Raw genomic sequence first — 17,057 nt, forward strand, 5'->3', positions numbered from 1 at the left:
GACTCAAACCGCAGTCAACTACGTGGGAGTTCAGCGACATAGCCATTACACTAACTGCTGGTCCCTTTTTTTTATGTTTTTGTCACAGAGCACATGTGCTCACTGGAGAAGAGAGAGACAGAGAGATACAGAGAGAGGGAAAGTAATAAATCACCCCCTGGGGGGATGGTCATGTCACAATCCCCTCTCCCCTTTTCTCCTCTTGGGATTTTGGCCATGCACACATGCACTCAGTGTGATTTTCAAGCTACCAGGCCTGGAATTTGAACTGTGGCTGTACATTATCCTTTAAAGTTACTGCTTCAAAACTTTCAAAGGAAAGCTTCCACAATGCTGCTCAGAGGATCTCCAAGCACAGGACATGAGATGTTTTTATAATAGTGTTTGATTAAAAAAAATTATATACATATATATATATATACCTTGTCATAGAGAGAGAGAAAAAGCGAGAGGGAGAAAGCACCTTCCAATGGGATGTGGTCATATCATTATCCCTTCTACATTTCTCCATACTGTTGGGATTTTGGGTGCACACACTCAACAGCCTGGCATGTTTTTCAAGCTGCCAGGACTGGGATTCAGACCACTGCCAGTCATGTGGGATCCAGTTCCCTTAACCACTAGGCTACTGGCTTTGCCTGCCATTGTATTTTTATATACACGATATAGTATTTGAAAATACGAGATATAAGCTAGCCCATGCCTGGTAGTTAAAGTGACTGGATCCCACATGACCAACTGAGCTGTCTGAGTCCTGAACCCTGCAACTTGAAAAAGCATGTCAGCTTCATGTGCATGCATGCCAAAATCCTGGAAGGAGGAAAGGAGGGATGGGTGGAGGAGAAGGGATTGTGGCATGACCTCATCCCATGAGGGAGTGCTTTCCTTCCCCTCCACACTCCAGTCTCTCTCTAGCAGATACACATGAACCCTATAGCAATTTAAAAATAAATAAATAAAAATAGAAAAGGAAGAAAATACCACATGCACAAATAGTTTAGACTACAGCGAGGAATTGCAGCCTTAACCCAGAAAACAAAATCTTCACTGGTGGCATTTAAATAAGATGATGAAGTTTATTATCTGGAGTGCTGCAAATACTGCAAAAATTAAAAGATATATCTGTTAGAAAAGATTACAACATTCTAGATACTCCTTCAACAGTTTGCTTCTCATTGATCCTCAAAATGGAAAAGAAAGTTAGTAGGGATTCTGGAAAATAAAATTATATCTTTTTTATTATCTCCTTAATAGAAAGCCTATAACATCTAAGATAGCATTTTGATTGTCAAAAATGTTATAAGGAAAAAAAATGTTATAAGGATTTTACCAAGAGATTTATGATATAGTTGTCAGAAGTCAATTTAGACCAATTTACCCTGCTTTAAACCAGAATAATTTAAAAGGAAATTGGTCAAAATTATTTGGAAAACAAGGGAACTATCTAGGTAAATTGACTATCTAAGTAAGAACTCATTCGGCACACGAGGAAATAGTCTCGTTTGTTTGTTTCAGCTAAAGAGCTGATTTGGGCACATTAAGACATGTTAATATACACACTGAATGAAAGATCTCAAATACTGATTTCTATTACCTGTACTGGGGTTTCTGAATATATTTTTCAGTAAAATAAAAAGAAAGGAAAAAAATTCAAGCCAGTCCTGTTGCACAGCAGCTAAGCATGGTTCTAATCCCAACTTGAAAAACACACCAGGTACGTACGTGTGTGTGTGTGTGTGTGTGTGTGCCCCCAATCCTGATGGGATGAAGAAATGGAGGAAAAATAATTGCAGCAGACCAAGCTACTCTGGTGGGTGCTTTCTTTTTTTACTCTCTCACTCTCTCTTTCCTTCTCTCGGGAGAGCTTCTGGCTGTTAAAAAACAAAAATAATCAAAAAAAAAAATCCTTTCTCCACTTTGACCCTCCCTCCCCTTAAATCAGGAACACTCGTAAACAGAAGATCTTGACAATGGCATCCAGGTCTCAGTTATAATCGGACCAGTCTTGATTACAGAGTGAAATGAGGAGAAAAGGAAAAGTATGTAATTAAATACAGACTCACATTAGTTAAAAATGTATATTTTCAAAATTTTTCTAACATGTACCTTTTTAAAAAAATAAAACCAGATAAAAGACAGAAAGAAAGGAGTGGGGGTGGACAGGAGAAGAAAGGAGAGATTTTATAAAAAACAAGAGGAATAATTCTAATTGGAAATTAAAAGAACAAACTAGAAGACCCATACTCAGGTAAATCTCATTGGGAATATCTAAAAATTAGTATAAGTCAATTTACAAAGAATAAACTATTAACTTCATAGTATTCACAGCACAAAGTTGATCCAAAATCAGAATGTGATCTGATCCAGATGATAAATTACCCAAATTCTGAATTACCTTGAAATAAGCATGGTTTAGTCCTACATTGTGAAGAATAGCTTTCCTCCAAGATGTTAATCCTTGAGGGCTGTTACTGAAGAGTATCCTTGACTCCAAGTATAAGACCTTGGTGTGACCAAACTAGTAATGAGGGGAGGAAAGGAAAAAATGCAACTGAAATAATAGTAAATATAATATTTTAAACATTTCATCATAAAGTGAGTTTAATGTATTTTACATTGTAAATTACTCTACAATCAATATATTTACATACATATATTTTTTTAAGAGATTTCTGCTATAGGGTATTTGCACTCACCAAAGAGACAGAAAGAGAGAAATCACCTCCCAGGGAGGGTGGTCATGCCATAATCCCTTCTCTTCCATTCTCCTCTTGGAATTTGGGGCACACATATGCATGCACACGCGTACACACACACACACACACACACACATGCCCAGTGTAAGTTTTAAGCTGCTGGGTCTGGAACTCGAACCGTGGTCAACTGTGTGGGATTCCAGTGATATAACCATTACACCATCTACTGATCCCTCACACACACGTGTGCACACACACACACACACACACACACACACATTTACCCAGAGAATACTTTAAGAGCCAAGGGTCACTAAGCATGGAAAACAAGGAGTCAAGTGAAATGATTCAGACATGCTTCTACTAGAAGTCTTCTCACAGGACTTAATACGTTGACAATATATACATTGCACATCTGAGAATGGGGATGAAGTACACTATGATTCACAGAGTTACTGAGGCACAAGACTCCTCCTCTTCATCCCACAAAGAACATCATAGAACACTTCTGAAAAGGTTAGTATTATCTACTTCTCCAATTTTACAAGAAAAATTATAACCAATGGGAGCAAGCATCCAGGCACCTTAATCACTATACCACCTGCTGGCCCCAGAGTAATACATTTTTAAACAAAGCAAAAAGGGAGGAAACAGTCAAAAAAAAGTCAGTCTTTCATAAATGAATGACATACCTTAAATGAACATTTTATTTAATTACTTAATTTTTCTCAATCTTTACTTTCCTAAGAGTAACACCTTATCAGTCACTTAACTTTAAGGGCTTCAAAAGCTTATCTAAAACAATACAAGTCATTATTCTGATAGCTCAGATTTTCATTTTTATCCAATCCTGGTATACAGAAAACAGAAAGGAAATTGTATCATACAGAGTAATAACAAAAGCTATGGTGCCAGATAGATACTAGATATACATGCCAAATAAGGCATTTACTAGATGTATGAACTTGTGTTAGTTGCTGAACCACTCCATGCTCCATATCTTCAAGCATCTATTGGGTTAGTAGTAAATACCTCATACAGTTATGAGGATTAAATTATCTAATACATTAACAGCATTTAGCATGGCACCTGACACACAGTAATTACTCAACGAATGGTATCTATTATTAATGCTAAATCTAAATTACCAAATTGCTTATCTTTTATTGATTAGATTAGATACACATGGGGTGATTATGTGAGCTAATTTACATTAGTAAATTTGTCAAACACAATTACATACATAACAGTTTTTTAAAAAGTGTATGGATAGTCACTGAAAGAATGTAATAAGAATATTAATACACCAGTATCATATTAGTTAAACATCTGAAACAACCTGAATCTCTATCAACTATGTAATGGATAAATGATGGCACGGTCACACAATGGAATACTATTCAGAAAGGAGAACAAATAACCTACAACCACATGCATCAGTTTAATCTCACAAAAAAATAATCATAATCCAAATATTCCATACATAAAAAAGAATATATACTTTGATTACATTAATGTCAAGTTCAAAAACAAAATTAATCCATGCTCTTAGAAGTAAGAAAAGTGATGATCCTAGGAGGGACACATAGTGACTGGAAGGGTAGGCTGAGGGAAAGGGGGTTCTTTTGTAGTGCTAATCACATTCTGTTTCTTGATCGGATTGATCTGGAAGCAAGTCACAAAGGTTTTATCAGTTTGTGCAGATTAATTGATAGATACATCATTTATAATATGTGTGCCTTTCCATGTGTATATTACATGTCAATAGACAATTTTGAAAATAATAAGAAATCTACACATAATAAGAACTAGGAAGTGGCATATTTCAAGCTTGGAGCAGAGGAAAGAACCTACTGGGTCCTGATTGTCACTAGCCATCACTAAAGTACATGAATCTCTCATCTCTTAAGGTTACAGTATCCCTCATAGCTGAAATACATAACAGAATAATCATGTGCTAGACATAGTGATGGGATGTGGTTAAATGACATTTGGCTTGAGTTATATTTCTAAAAACACTGGGTGGGAAATTTGGTACACAAGTATAGTGCATTCTTAGTGATGGAGAGTCATAAAGGTAAAGCCTTCTGGGCTCTGCCACAGAAAGTTAAAACTATCTAGAGAAGCTTCCACTTTATTATATTTTAAATTTTTTTTAATATTTGTTATTTATTTTCATTTTATTTTTTACATTTAATCACTATGTATCATTACAGTATACCAAATGAATTTTCCCATCATGAATACACTGCATATTAGTCCAGTCAAAGACATTACCATATACATTATATTAAACAGATTTCTTTCCATTTTATGACCCTCAAATGTTTTGTTTCTTGCTTCTTCCCCTTGGTTCCCTCTCTCACCCTCCCCCATTTCCCACCCTCCTCATCCACTGTCTCCAGTATCATCATTGCTCTCCATGCTTTTATACTTTACATTCTAAAAAACTTAAGTTTTATTTCCTTGCTATGTAAATTATATGGTTCATTTCATACCAAATTATCAGTTACTACCAGAATATTAATAATGCAATACAATAGGGTAAAATATAATTTGATCTATTTTTATGTGGTGTCTATTAAGAAATAAATTATTTGGGAACCAGCAGTTAGCATAATGGCTATGTCGCTGGACTCCCACATAGTCGACCGCGGTTTGCGTCCCGGACCCGGTGGCTTAAAACTCATGCTGGGCGCGTGTGCGTGCGTGCCCAAGATCCCAAGAGGAGAATGGAGGAGAAGGGATTGCGGTGTGACCATCCCCCCTGGAGGGGTGATTTCTCGCTTTCTGTCTCTACGTCTCTCTCTGTCTTTCTGGTGAGCACACATGCCCTATAGCGAAAATCTCTCCAAAAAAAAAAAAAAGAAAGAAAGAAATTATTTGAAGTGACTCCCATGATAGTATTACATATTTACAGAGGCTCTAACAATAGCCGAGTATTGTTGGCACAAAAGTCTTGGATTTTGAGATAACTGTAGATAACAATTTTTTTTTTAATCAAAGTCTTCATCTATGGTAGACAAATGGCTTCATGAAGTTAATTAAGTATTGAGCAAAAAATGAGTTTTCATATGCATATATACTAGCACACACAAAACTAAACACACATATGTATACCCAACAAATTCATACTCCTCAAAGTAAAATGATATTCACAGAAATACTTACACGTGTAACACATTTTAATGTCGTTGTGTTTCCTTCATAAGCATGAAGAATAAATCTTCCTCTTTCAGGAGAACTGAAGCCTGGATGCCATGTTACTTCACATTCTAATGAGGAATATGCTTCAACAATGCCTATAGAGGATATACAGAGAAAATAAAACGTGTATCACATATTTATTATATTTATTTTGTTAATATTCAAAGTAATAGCTGGGCTAAAAATATCATGGCATGAAGATAAATCTCTAAAAATAGTGAGAGATTATCGAATCAGTATAAACCTATAGGGTTTGAATTAAAATCTAAAATGTGGGCCAGCAGTTGGCATGATGCTTAAGGTGCTAGAGCCCACATGGCTTACTCCCAGTTCAAGTCTTAGTTGCTTGAAAAACTCTGGGCACCTGTGTATATGTGCCCAAGATCCTGAAAGGAAAGTGGAGGAGAGGTGTTTACAGCATGGCCATCACCCCTGGGGAGTGACTTCTCACTTTCATTTTCTCTCTGTCTCTGTCTCTCTCTGCCAAGTACACATGCCCTAGGGCAAAAACCTTTTAAAAATATTTAAATGCATATCTTATTTACATCTTATTTTCCAATTTTAATAGGATACTCAAAATATATGACAAAACTATGGCAATGTTTGGAAAACAACAGAAAATGTATTAATGGAGCATATCGTCTAGGAATAGAGATGGCTTTATATAGAGACAATAGAAAATCATTTGTGATCCCTAACCACATTGCCCTCTTCATATGTTTCCCTCATTCTGAAATACTTACCAACGTCAGACATTCATTCCATTTTCAGAGGGAGGAATTATCATTACCAGAGACTTTCCTTTTAAACATACACAACCTTAGAGATATAATTTCAATAATTAACACATTTCTATAATTCGTATGTATTGAGAAAGCACGAGGTATCAGGCACATTTGCTGTGAACTGTTATATCTGTTTAAATTCATCATCTCCTTTGGAATAAGGAAAACAACACTTGATGAAAGAATGAGAAGTTCTTCAGATAGAAAGGAGTCCCTAAGATTCAAGGGCACAGGATTCTGAATAGGAAACAAGTGACTTCCACAAACTTTGTCCTAGGTCATGTTGACTTCTGTGTAATGGCCGTTGCCTCAATCCTAAAAAAAGATACAGTGACCACTCCTCATTTTCCAATGGCCATACAGAAATTAACATAGTATATGATGCCCAGAGAACACCCATTATCAGATATTCTTAATTCTCCTAAATGCCAACACTGTGCTAGGCACAGTTGATTGTAAGAAGAAGAGAGTTAGTTGTAGAAGTGTTAAAAGTCTAGGGACCAGCAGTTAGCGTAATGGCTATGTCACTGGACTACCACATAGTCGACCACGGTTCGAATCCCAGACACAGTGGCTAAAACTCACGCCGGGCGCGTGTGCGTGCGTGCCCAAGATCCCGAGAAAAGAATAGAGGAGAAGAGATTGTGGCGTGGCCATCCCCGCTGGGGGGTGATTTCTCGCTTTCTATCTCTCCGTCTCTCTCTCTCTCTATCTGTCTGCACGCACACACACACAGAGTGAGTTTTAAGCCACCGGGTCCAGGACGCGAACCATGGTCGACTACGTGGGAGTCCAGCGACATAGCCATTATGCTAACTGTTGGTCCCCACCTTTGGACTTCTTATATTACCATTCCTTATGATGTGGCCTCCCTCAGAGTGCAAAGTTATCTTATACCATAGTGGTTAAAAGAGCACAAATTCTTGGGACCAAGAGATAGCATTATGACTATGTTGCTGGACTGCTGGACTCCCATGTAGTTGACTGTGGTTGGAGTCCCAGACTTGGTGGCTTAAACTCACACATGGCACGTGCGTGTGCGTGCCTAAGATCCCGACAGGAGAATGGAGGAGAAGGCATTGCAGTGTGGCTATCCCCCCTGGGGGGGGCTTTCTGTCTCTCTGTCTCTCTCTGTCTTTCCGGCAAATGCATGTGCCCTATAGTATAAACCTCTCAAAAAAAAAAAAAAAGAGCACAAATTCCAAACCTAGTCTTTCTGGCTGGATTTTCAGATCAGAGGCTGCCCATGTGGCCTAGTGGTCAAGGCATTGGATCCCACATGACTGACCATGCAGTTCAAATTCCAGATGTGGCAGTTTGAGAAACAGGCCAAGCATGTGTACATTAAGTGCCCCAAATGCTGAAAGGACAGAGAGATGGAGGAGGAGGGACTGCAGTGAGACTACCGCTTATGGGAGGTACTTTCCTCTCTCTCTTTCTCTCTCTGTCTCTCATTAGTGAGTGTATGTGCCCTCTAACAAAAATAAAGAAGTAAGAAATAAAAAAAAAAAATTCAGATCTTCAACCTGCTAGCTGAGACCTTAGGCAATTTATTTAACCTATCTGTAAGTCAATTTAATCATATATAAAATAGTGAAAACAGTTGTATCTAACCCAGAGATTATTTGTGGGCATTAAATAAACTCATGTATGTAAAAGTGCTTGAAATGACACACATAAGAGGTGGATGAAGCTAAAGGAAATTCTATCCATATCTCATGGGCCAGACTGAGCCAGAGTTTTTTTAGATAACAGCATTGCTGTCCCAAACAAAATGAGAGTGTTGTCAGGAAGGGGAATGGGAATCAGAGATGGGCTTAGCAATGTCTACAACAATTGGAGACAGGTAAAAACAAATAATTGTGATGATATAACAAAGGCATAATGGGAGGAGAAAAGAAAGAGGCAAAATCTAAATTACATCAAAAAAGCAGAAGAAATTTAAGTATATGGAGGTGATATTTTAGTTGTGACATATATAATAAGCAGAAACTTTACAGGAGGACAAAGCCTGAGGGGAGTGTAAAAGTTAGCACCTTGGAGTACAGGAAGAGGAAATGGAATGAGGAAGACTGTGATGGGAAATAAAGATTAAATGTTGTAAATAAAGCCATCTCAGTGCTCTGAGAAGAAATGAGAACAATGAAAGGATTATACATCAATATGAAGAGGTCAAATCTCTCCCTATACATCCACGTTAAAATTTCAAGAATTTAACTTAATACCTAATATTTTAATTGCCAGTGGGAGTGTGCATTCACTAGAGACACAGAGAGAAATAGCAAGAGGAAGAAAACATCCCCTAATGGGGCATGGTTATGCTGCAATTCCTTCTCCACCTCTCCATCCTGTCAGGATATAGATTATGCACACACATGTACCTGGCATGGTTTTCATGACACCTTGGCTGGGATTTGAACTATGGTTGGTCATGCAGAATCCAGCTCCCTTAACCACTAGGTAATAGGGCTGGCCTGTTAAGACTGTTTTTATAACACTTCTTGTTGCAAACACTTGTAGAGTCACATTTTAAAAATCCTAATTTGGAAAACACTGATATTCACAAGAAAATACACTTAAGGTGAAATTTCTACAAAGCAGAACTCCTCCATGATCTGAAGTATAATCTATTTAGATGTATAAATAATGACTACTCTTTAATTAGATATAAAGGAGGTAAGGAGAAAGGGAAGGGAACTAGAGTGAGAAGAAATGAAAGGAGGAGAAATGGGAAGCAGGGAGTAAGAAATTGATAATTGGGATGAATGGCAAGATGAATGATAATCAGTTACTACTCTGAGCAAATTTTCAGGAAAAACAGGTCTGAACAGAATGAGAAAATTCTCATAATCAGACAGCTATCCATGCCTCTGACATTCTTTTACAGGCATTATAGAAGTTTTCCACACACTAAATTTTTTGATATATATTTATCTCTCCATTTTATAGATGAGGAAATGAGTGCTTATAGAACACTTTGTTCAGGATAAAAGAGTTAGTGAGAAACTAAAACTAGTTTTAAAATCAGGACTATACGATTCTGGAGTTTGTTTTACTTTTCATTTTAGCAGAATTGGACTTTAGCTGGTTATCAAAACGTATGTGAGCCACTGTAGACAGAAATATTTGGATCTTTCTAGCTGGAAAGGAATGGCATGTACATAAAAAGTTGACACCATATTGATCAACTTCTAAGTTGTCATTTTACCTCCTTAAATGATAGCTGGTGTCCTCATGTGCACACAGCACATCACGTGATGTCTGCCAAATTTGATAGACTACTAGATAACTCACAGTCTAGCAGTTACCAGAGTCCACTGTTTAATTGCCAGAGGGTGTGTGCACATGCTAGAGACAGAAAGGAAGCACTGCCTAATAGGGCATGGTCATGTCATAATCGCTTTTCTTCTATTTTTCTATCCTGTCAAGATGATTTGGGGCATGCATGCACATGTGCTCAGGTGTAGGGTGCTGGGACTTAAACTGTAGTGGGCCACATGAGATCTGGCTTCCTTAACCACAAGGTTATAGGGCCAGCTCCCAGAGTCCTTTTTTTTAACAGAAACATTATATGGAATTCAGAGAATGGCAGAAAGTTAAGAGAACAGTTAACAAATATTACGAACCATCAAAAATGGTAAATCTGAGATTGTTTTCTATCAGTGAAACTTTTTCTTACTTAAATAATAGCTTTAAGTTCTTTATTGTATTAATTAGATTTCATTAGCTGTATTAAACATTTACAATAAATAATTTGGGAATCATTCTAAAAGAATTCAGACTCTAACAAAATTAAAGTCATTCTAAATCATGTATTAGCATCATTTTAAAACTAAAACAAAATAAAAAATTACTTTGTCTATCAGTATCTCTTATGGCTAATTTTGTCAGCTTGGTCAGGCTGTGGGGCTCAGTTGTTTGGTCAAACATGAGTCTAGATGTCATTGTGATGGTATGTTTTATATATAATTAATTTGTAAATCAGTCAACCTTTTAAAATATTTAACTGACAAAAATTGCTAATCTATCCAAAGTATATAACTTCATAATTTCATATGCTTATATAATGATAATAAGAAATTAATTAACAGCCAAATTACTCTCCATAATTTGGGTGCGCTTTATGCAATAAATTGAAAGGCTAAAGAGAAAAGACGGAGGGCCCTGAGGAAAAATGAATTCTACCTACAGAATGCCTTTGTTCTAAATAATGCAGCATCAATTCTTCCCTGGGTCCCCAGCCTCACAGCTAGTCCTGCAAATTTCAGACTTGTTATACCCCATAATCCTATGAGCTCTAACCAAGTCCTTAACATCAATCTTGATCTCTCTTTCTCTCTCCAAATATATATACAGATATAGATAGAGATATAGATGATGTAGATATATCTCCTATATTCTATCTCTCTCTTACTGATTCTGTTTTTTTCTGGAACGTTCTAATACAGGACCCATATTTTCAAATTATACTTCTGTAGGTAAAAATAAACACCTCTTATGACAGTGTCTCATTTACTTCTATGCTCTTATCACCAGTATACAGTACACATCTAACACATAATTAATGACTGAGTACAGGAGCAAATGAATAAATGAGTCTCTAAATCAAATATCATTACCTTTAGCTGGACGAATGGAAAATGCCATCCCTTTTCCAATATTTAGTGGTTGCCATTCAAATTGAGTAGAACGATTCTGGTGATTATGTAACTTAACAGTTCCCCGAAAACATGATTTCACTGAAAAGCCTCTTGGTCTCAATACTACTTCATTAGAAGATAGCTCAAGTTTAACTGGCAGGACAACCGCCATCACTAGGATGTGTCCACCAACTACATTGTTTACTGTAAAGGTAAAAGACCTGCAACACAGCAAGAGCATCCCAATTTAATTGATAATAGCTAGTTGTAATCAAATTCAGTTCCATGTAAAAACATATGTACTATTAATATCCAAAATTAATTCTTAGTATATAATACTTCTAAATAATTATGAAAGATAGATTACCACTGGAATATGATTTTAAATCTATAAACTGATGTACATAGAGTTTCTATGTTTGAGAACCAAATATAATATATACTATCAATACTTAGGCAAATAAATATATATTCTACAAAAGGACAGTTTGATTCTGAAAAACAGGAACTTGAAAACGATTCTTACTTCCAAAATTTTCCATGAGTAGAAGACTCAAATATCATTGAAATATAAGTACTGGATGTAGGTGGAACTACATATGAAAATTGTTTTGTCTTCTGAAGTTCTTCCAAATTAATATCTAACTGGACCAAAACATGTATAGATAGCATATTAATAACATGCAGTGGATGAGTATTTGAGGAGTTCACACAAATATCACCAAAATTCAAAACGGAAGGCCCTGGAGAAATGAACAGCAGGTTATTGTTGAAAAATATGTTAATTTACGATTAAGTTACATGAAAATGAGATATAAAACTATTTTCTGTAATACCAGAATTTATTGACTACGTTTTTTCTATCTAAATGACCACAATTTGATGTTTTAAGATTGTTGGCTAAAATTCAATATAAATATATTCTAATTGTATGGAGAATTTTATGACAAAATAATAAGCACTTATTATAGCTTATCTTAGTACATTAATTTGCAAAACGCCAATACCCTCTCTACTCTTACCAATATAATTTTTTTCACTTATTTAAAATGTACAGAAATTTTTAATTTTCTCATAACTCTTTGCTTAGGTTTTCCTGTTTAAATGTTGAAGGTTTATAACCATTTTAATAATTATAATTCTTACCCTGCCTTTTGTAATACTTTAATTTACTTATAACCGACATAGATTAAATGATCATATTTAAAGTGTAGAGTTTCATTTGTCTGTTTGTTTGTTTGTTGAGAGATTTTTGCTAAAGGGTATGTGCACTCACTGGAGAGTCAGAGAGAGTCAGAGAGAGACAGACAGAAAGCAAGAAATCACCCCCAGCTTTCTTAAGGTATAACAGATAAATAAAAATTGCATGTATTAATAATGTGTAAAATAATATTTTGACTATATATTTCATATATAAATATATATATATAGTGATATGGTTTATCATTAAACTTATCTAAATGAAATTTTGTTCCTTTGAACATCTTCCCTTTGACTCTTTCATGTGCCCCTGCCTATCCTGGCAATAGCCAGACCCAGTTCATTTTTAAGACAGTATTGTGCTGTTTCCCAGCCTAGCCTCAAGCAAACATTTAGGAAAAGCCCAAATCATGACCTGATATCTCAATACTGCTATAATTATACTGCTAGAGAACAGCCAGAAATTTAAAACCTAGATCAGAGAAAGGAGACAAAATGGTCTTTTAGAGGCCCTATTTATGCCCCAAATAGCTAAAGCAATCTTGAAAAAGAAGAGTACATTTGAAGAATTTATAATTATCAAATTAAAACTCACTCTAAATTTAGAGTAGCCATAACAATGTAGAACTGTAAGAAGAATAGACATAAAGGCCAATAGAACAGAACTGAGAATCCAGAAATAAACTCTGACATATGTGGCCAATTAATTGTGAAAAATGGGCTAAAGCAATTCAATGAGGATAATGATAATATTTGGACAAAGTGTGCTGAGACAACTGGATATCCTTCAACTCATACCATAAACAAAAATGACCTCAAAAGGAATTGTAGTCCTAAATAAAAGATTTAAAGTAATCATAATTTTAGAAGAAAAATAAAGGAAGTATTTTTTTATTTGGGGTTAGGCGAAGATCTTGGGGGCATGAAACCAAAAGCAAGATCTATAAAAGAAAAAATTTAATAAGTCAAATTTCTTTGAAATTCAGAACTGTGTTTTAAATAACATCATTAAGAAAATAAGAGGGCTGACTCCATGGTCTGGTGGTTAACGCAACAGGATCCCACATGACTGACCCCACAGAATGAGCCCCAGACTCAGTGGCTTGAGAAACAGATCAGGTGTATGTGTGCCCCAAATCCCAACAGCATGGAGAAATGGAAAAGGGATTGTGGCCTGACTTTTCCCCATGCTCTGTCTCTGGCAATAGTTAAAAACAGGAAAGAAAAAAAAAAAATCAAGTCATATACTCAGAGAAAAATGTTTGAAAATCATATATCTGATAAAGGACTTATATCCAAAATAAATAAACAATTCTTACAACTCTAAGAGTTGTATAAGACACCAAATATCCAAATTAAAAATAGGGTAAAGTATTTGAAAGACATTTCTTCAAAGAAGGTGTATGATTTAAATAGACATTTCTCTAAGTACATAGATGAAAATATATTCAACATCTTAGTTATTAGAGAAATACAACTTAAATTCACAATAGCTAACATTTCACAAACTCTGGGATGTTTATAATCAGAAAAGATAGAAAATAAAAAGCTTATGGAGAACCATAAGCCTCATACATTGTTGGTGGGATTGTAACTTGGTGCAGTCACTTTGGAAAATATTTAGAAGTTTCTCGAAAAGTTAGATATGAGCTTACCATATAACTCAACAATGCCACTCCTAGGAATCTAACCAAAATGAATGAAAATATGTTTACTGAGAGAATTTTGTGTGAATGTTCATAGTACTATTATTCACAAGAGCCGCAATATGAAAACAGCTCAGTGTTTATCAGCTTGATGAAGTGACCAACAAGATGTGGGATATCCATAAATCATGATGCTATTTAAATATAAAAGGAAATGAAATGCTAATATATACTACCACATGGATGAACCTCAGAAACATTATGCTAAGTGAAAGAAAAAAATATACAAGATATCATAAACTACACAATTCTATTTATATGAACTGTTCAAAACAAGAAAATTTATTGAAACAAAGTTGATTAATTGTTGTCTGGGTCTGGGGGGGCACAAATAGGGAATAATGGCATATATGCATGAGAGCTATCGCAGTATTCTAAAATTGGACTGTGATGGTGGTTGCATAATTCTGTAAATTTACTAAAATTCAATGAAATGCATACTTTAAACTTCTGCATTTTATGCAATACAAAAATATCCCATTAAATCTACTTATAAAAACAAAAACTATGGTGCATTTTTGTATACCCTTACCAATAATTACTTGATGAATTTGCTTTGGGGTCAAAATTAAGCTGCAATCATATTTCTCTTGGTTTGTAGATGGGGCTGATTTAAGTCCTTTGAGAACCTATGACAAATCATGATTTTCCAAAATTAATCATTCCATATTAGCAAAAGTTATCTTAAGAATTCTCACAGTGTAACTAAATGTACAATACTGCACATGCCTTTCTTTTCAGGGACTCTTCCTCCTTGGATGTTATATTCCTGGTACTGAGCAATTGGTCAGATTTGATTGAACACTCTGAAGAAGGTAGCGGCTCTTCTATGTCTGTTTCTGAGAGTGAGGGCGACTTTAGCCCTGACCCGGGCTGTATGCCTATGTCTGTATTATTATGTGCAAACATGTATTTCCTATGGGGGAAAAAAAAGCAAAAATATTAAGTGATTAAGGCCAAGTTTTTTAGAAAACACATTGTTAAATCCAAATATTCCTCATAGTGCATGTAGTCTGTGCCCCACTCTTTATCAACTTAACCAATACTGGTACATTAATCTGCAGATTACCTTCTGCTCAGAGGATCCCCTTCTCAATCATCTCAGCGAGGAAGCAAGCCCTCTCCCATTGCACCGAGGGACAGCCTATAGTCAATGACTGATGTGGAGCACAAAAGACAAATTCCTCTAGCTGAGGGATTATGTGGTATAATTTATGCTCAAGAGATCCTGGGCATCAGGCCGAGTAGAAACATTCTTTGAATACATCTTTTCTCAGTTCTCTCTCATGCCCTGTGCTGCTTACCTCATCCAGTACAGGTTTTTCCTGAGAGCACACTCTCCATAAAGCACTGGAATCCCTATTTTAGGATTTGCCTATGGGGAAACCCCTTAAGGTATTCCCAGATTAAAAATAAATAAATAAATGCAATTAAAGTAGCTCCATGTTTTCCTTTTATCATACATTAAAATGTCATTTAAGGGACCAGTAGATGGTGTATGCTTCACTGAATTCCCACTGAGTCAACTGCAGTTCAAGTCCCGGACCCAGTAGCTTCAAACTCATGCTGGGCACCTGTGCATGTGTGCCAAAAATCCAGAGAGGAGAATGGAGGTGAAAGGACTGTGGCGTGACCATCCTCCCGAGGGGGTGATTTCTCACTTTCTGTCTCTCTCTCTCTCTCCAGCTAGCACACATGCCCTACAGTAAAAATCTTTCTTTAAAAAAAAAAGTTATTTAAGTCATCTTAAAAAATCTAAAGAGTAAAGAAAATCTTAAAAAATCTAAAGAGTAAAGAAAAATATATTTGCTCTGTAGACACCATGACTTGCTGCATATGGTTTGAAGAATTGAACTTTACCTATCTGCTTGTTTCTGCATGCGCACAGTTCTTGAATTTGTAATATAGTAATCATAGTAGATTCTGTTTGCTTTCTTTTCTACTTTTTCAAATAGACTGTATGAAAAATCAGGATCCACATAGTTATGTCTTGGAATCTTTGTGAAAATTGTCCTATGATAATAAGCGAGTCATGTTAATATATATACACATATATGTAAACACAAATATATGCATTTTTCAATTAGCATTTATTGAGTGCCTCCTAACAAATTTGTGTCTGGTTTTGGGCAAAGAATGGTGACTAGGACATACTCTAGCCCTTCCTCTCATATCCTGTTCTGTATGAAAACATTATTGCCTATAGAACTACAGTAAGACCTAATTTTTTTCTTAAACTAATCAAAAAAAAATTTCCTTTTTTTTTTTACACTATACGGTGTATGCACTCTCCAGAAAGAGACAGAGATAGAGAAAAAGAGATATAGAGAGGAAAACTGAGAAATCACCCCTGGGGGGATAGCCATGCCAAAATCCTTTCTCCTCCATTCTCCTCTCGGCATTTTGGGTATGCACATACTTGCTCCCAGCTTGCCCTTCGAGCCACCAGGTCCAGGATTTGAACCATGCAGTTGGCCGTATGTATCCACCATCTCCTGGCTGTAAAAATCTTTTTCTTAAGGTCATTGGGATGTAATGGCATCTACTCTAAGTCTATCATTGCGTACTTAAGTAGGCAATTTAGTTCTAGATTACAAATGAAACTTTAAGAAACTAGATCTAAATCTGATTCATGTTTCCTAAAAGTTTGTTTTTTTCAGATCATTATGATCAAAATTAGAAAGGAAAAAATATAGGATAATGAATATTTATGTTAAACATGCTACTTTCTTAAAACATCAGTTTATTAAAAAAATATCAATAATAAATCAATAGGGAAAACCATACATAAATTAATCAAAAATTATTTTATATCTCATTCAT

At 35.7% G+C, this 17,057-nt stretch overlaps 2 protein-coding genes across 2 annotated transcripts in view; both read right to left on the reverse strand.

Moving 5' to 3' along the window:
• Positions 1 to 3,780, reverse strand: part of LOC114004650 (cilia- and flagella-associated protein 47-like) — a 66,692-nt gene extending 62,912 nt beyond the window's left edge. The window contains exons 1-2 of the mRNA XM_027765700.1: positions 3,736 to 3,780; positions 2,396 to 2,518 (exon numbers count right to left, since the gene is read on the reverse strand). Of these exons, the coding sequence (XP_027621501.1) occupies positions 2,396 to 2,518; positions 3,736 to 3,780 (168 nt within the window). The remainder of the gene's footprint in view (positions 1 to 2,395; positions 2,519 to 3,735) is intronic.
• A 488-nt stretch (positions 3,781 to 4,268) lies between these two features.
• LOC102480511 (cilia- and flagella-associated protein 47) overlaps positions 4,269 to 17,057 on the reverse strand; it is a 56,647-nt gene continuing 43,858 nt past the window's right edge. The window contains 8 exon segments of the mRNA XM_027765701.1: positions 4,269 to 4,361; positions 5,807 to 5,873; positions 5,875 to 5,998; positions 11,308 to 11,549; positions 11,855 to 12,071; positions 14,767 to 14,863; positions 14,964 to 15,150; positions 16,095 to 16,247. Of these exon segments, the coding sequence (XP_027621502.1) occupies positions 4,269 to 4,361; positions 5,807 to 5,873; positions 5,875 to 5,998; positions 11,308 to 11,549; positions 11,855 to 12,071; positions 14,767 to 14,863; positions 14,964 to 15,150; positions 16,095 to 16,247 (1,180 nt within the window).

The sequence above is a fragment of the Tupaia chinensis genome, unplaced genomic scaffold (genome assembly GCF_000334495.1).
Source record: "Tupaia chinensis unplaced genomic scaffold, TupChi_1.0 Scaffold139466_1, whole genome shotgun sequence".
Lineage (NCBI taxonomy): Eukaryota > Metazoa > Chordata > Mammalia > Scandentia > Tupaiidae > Tupaia > Tupaia belangeri.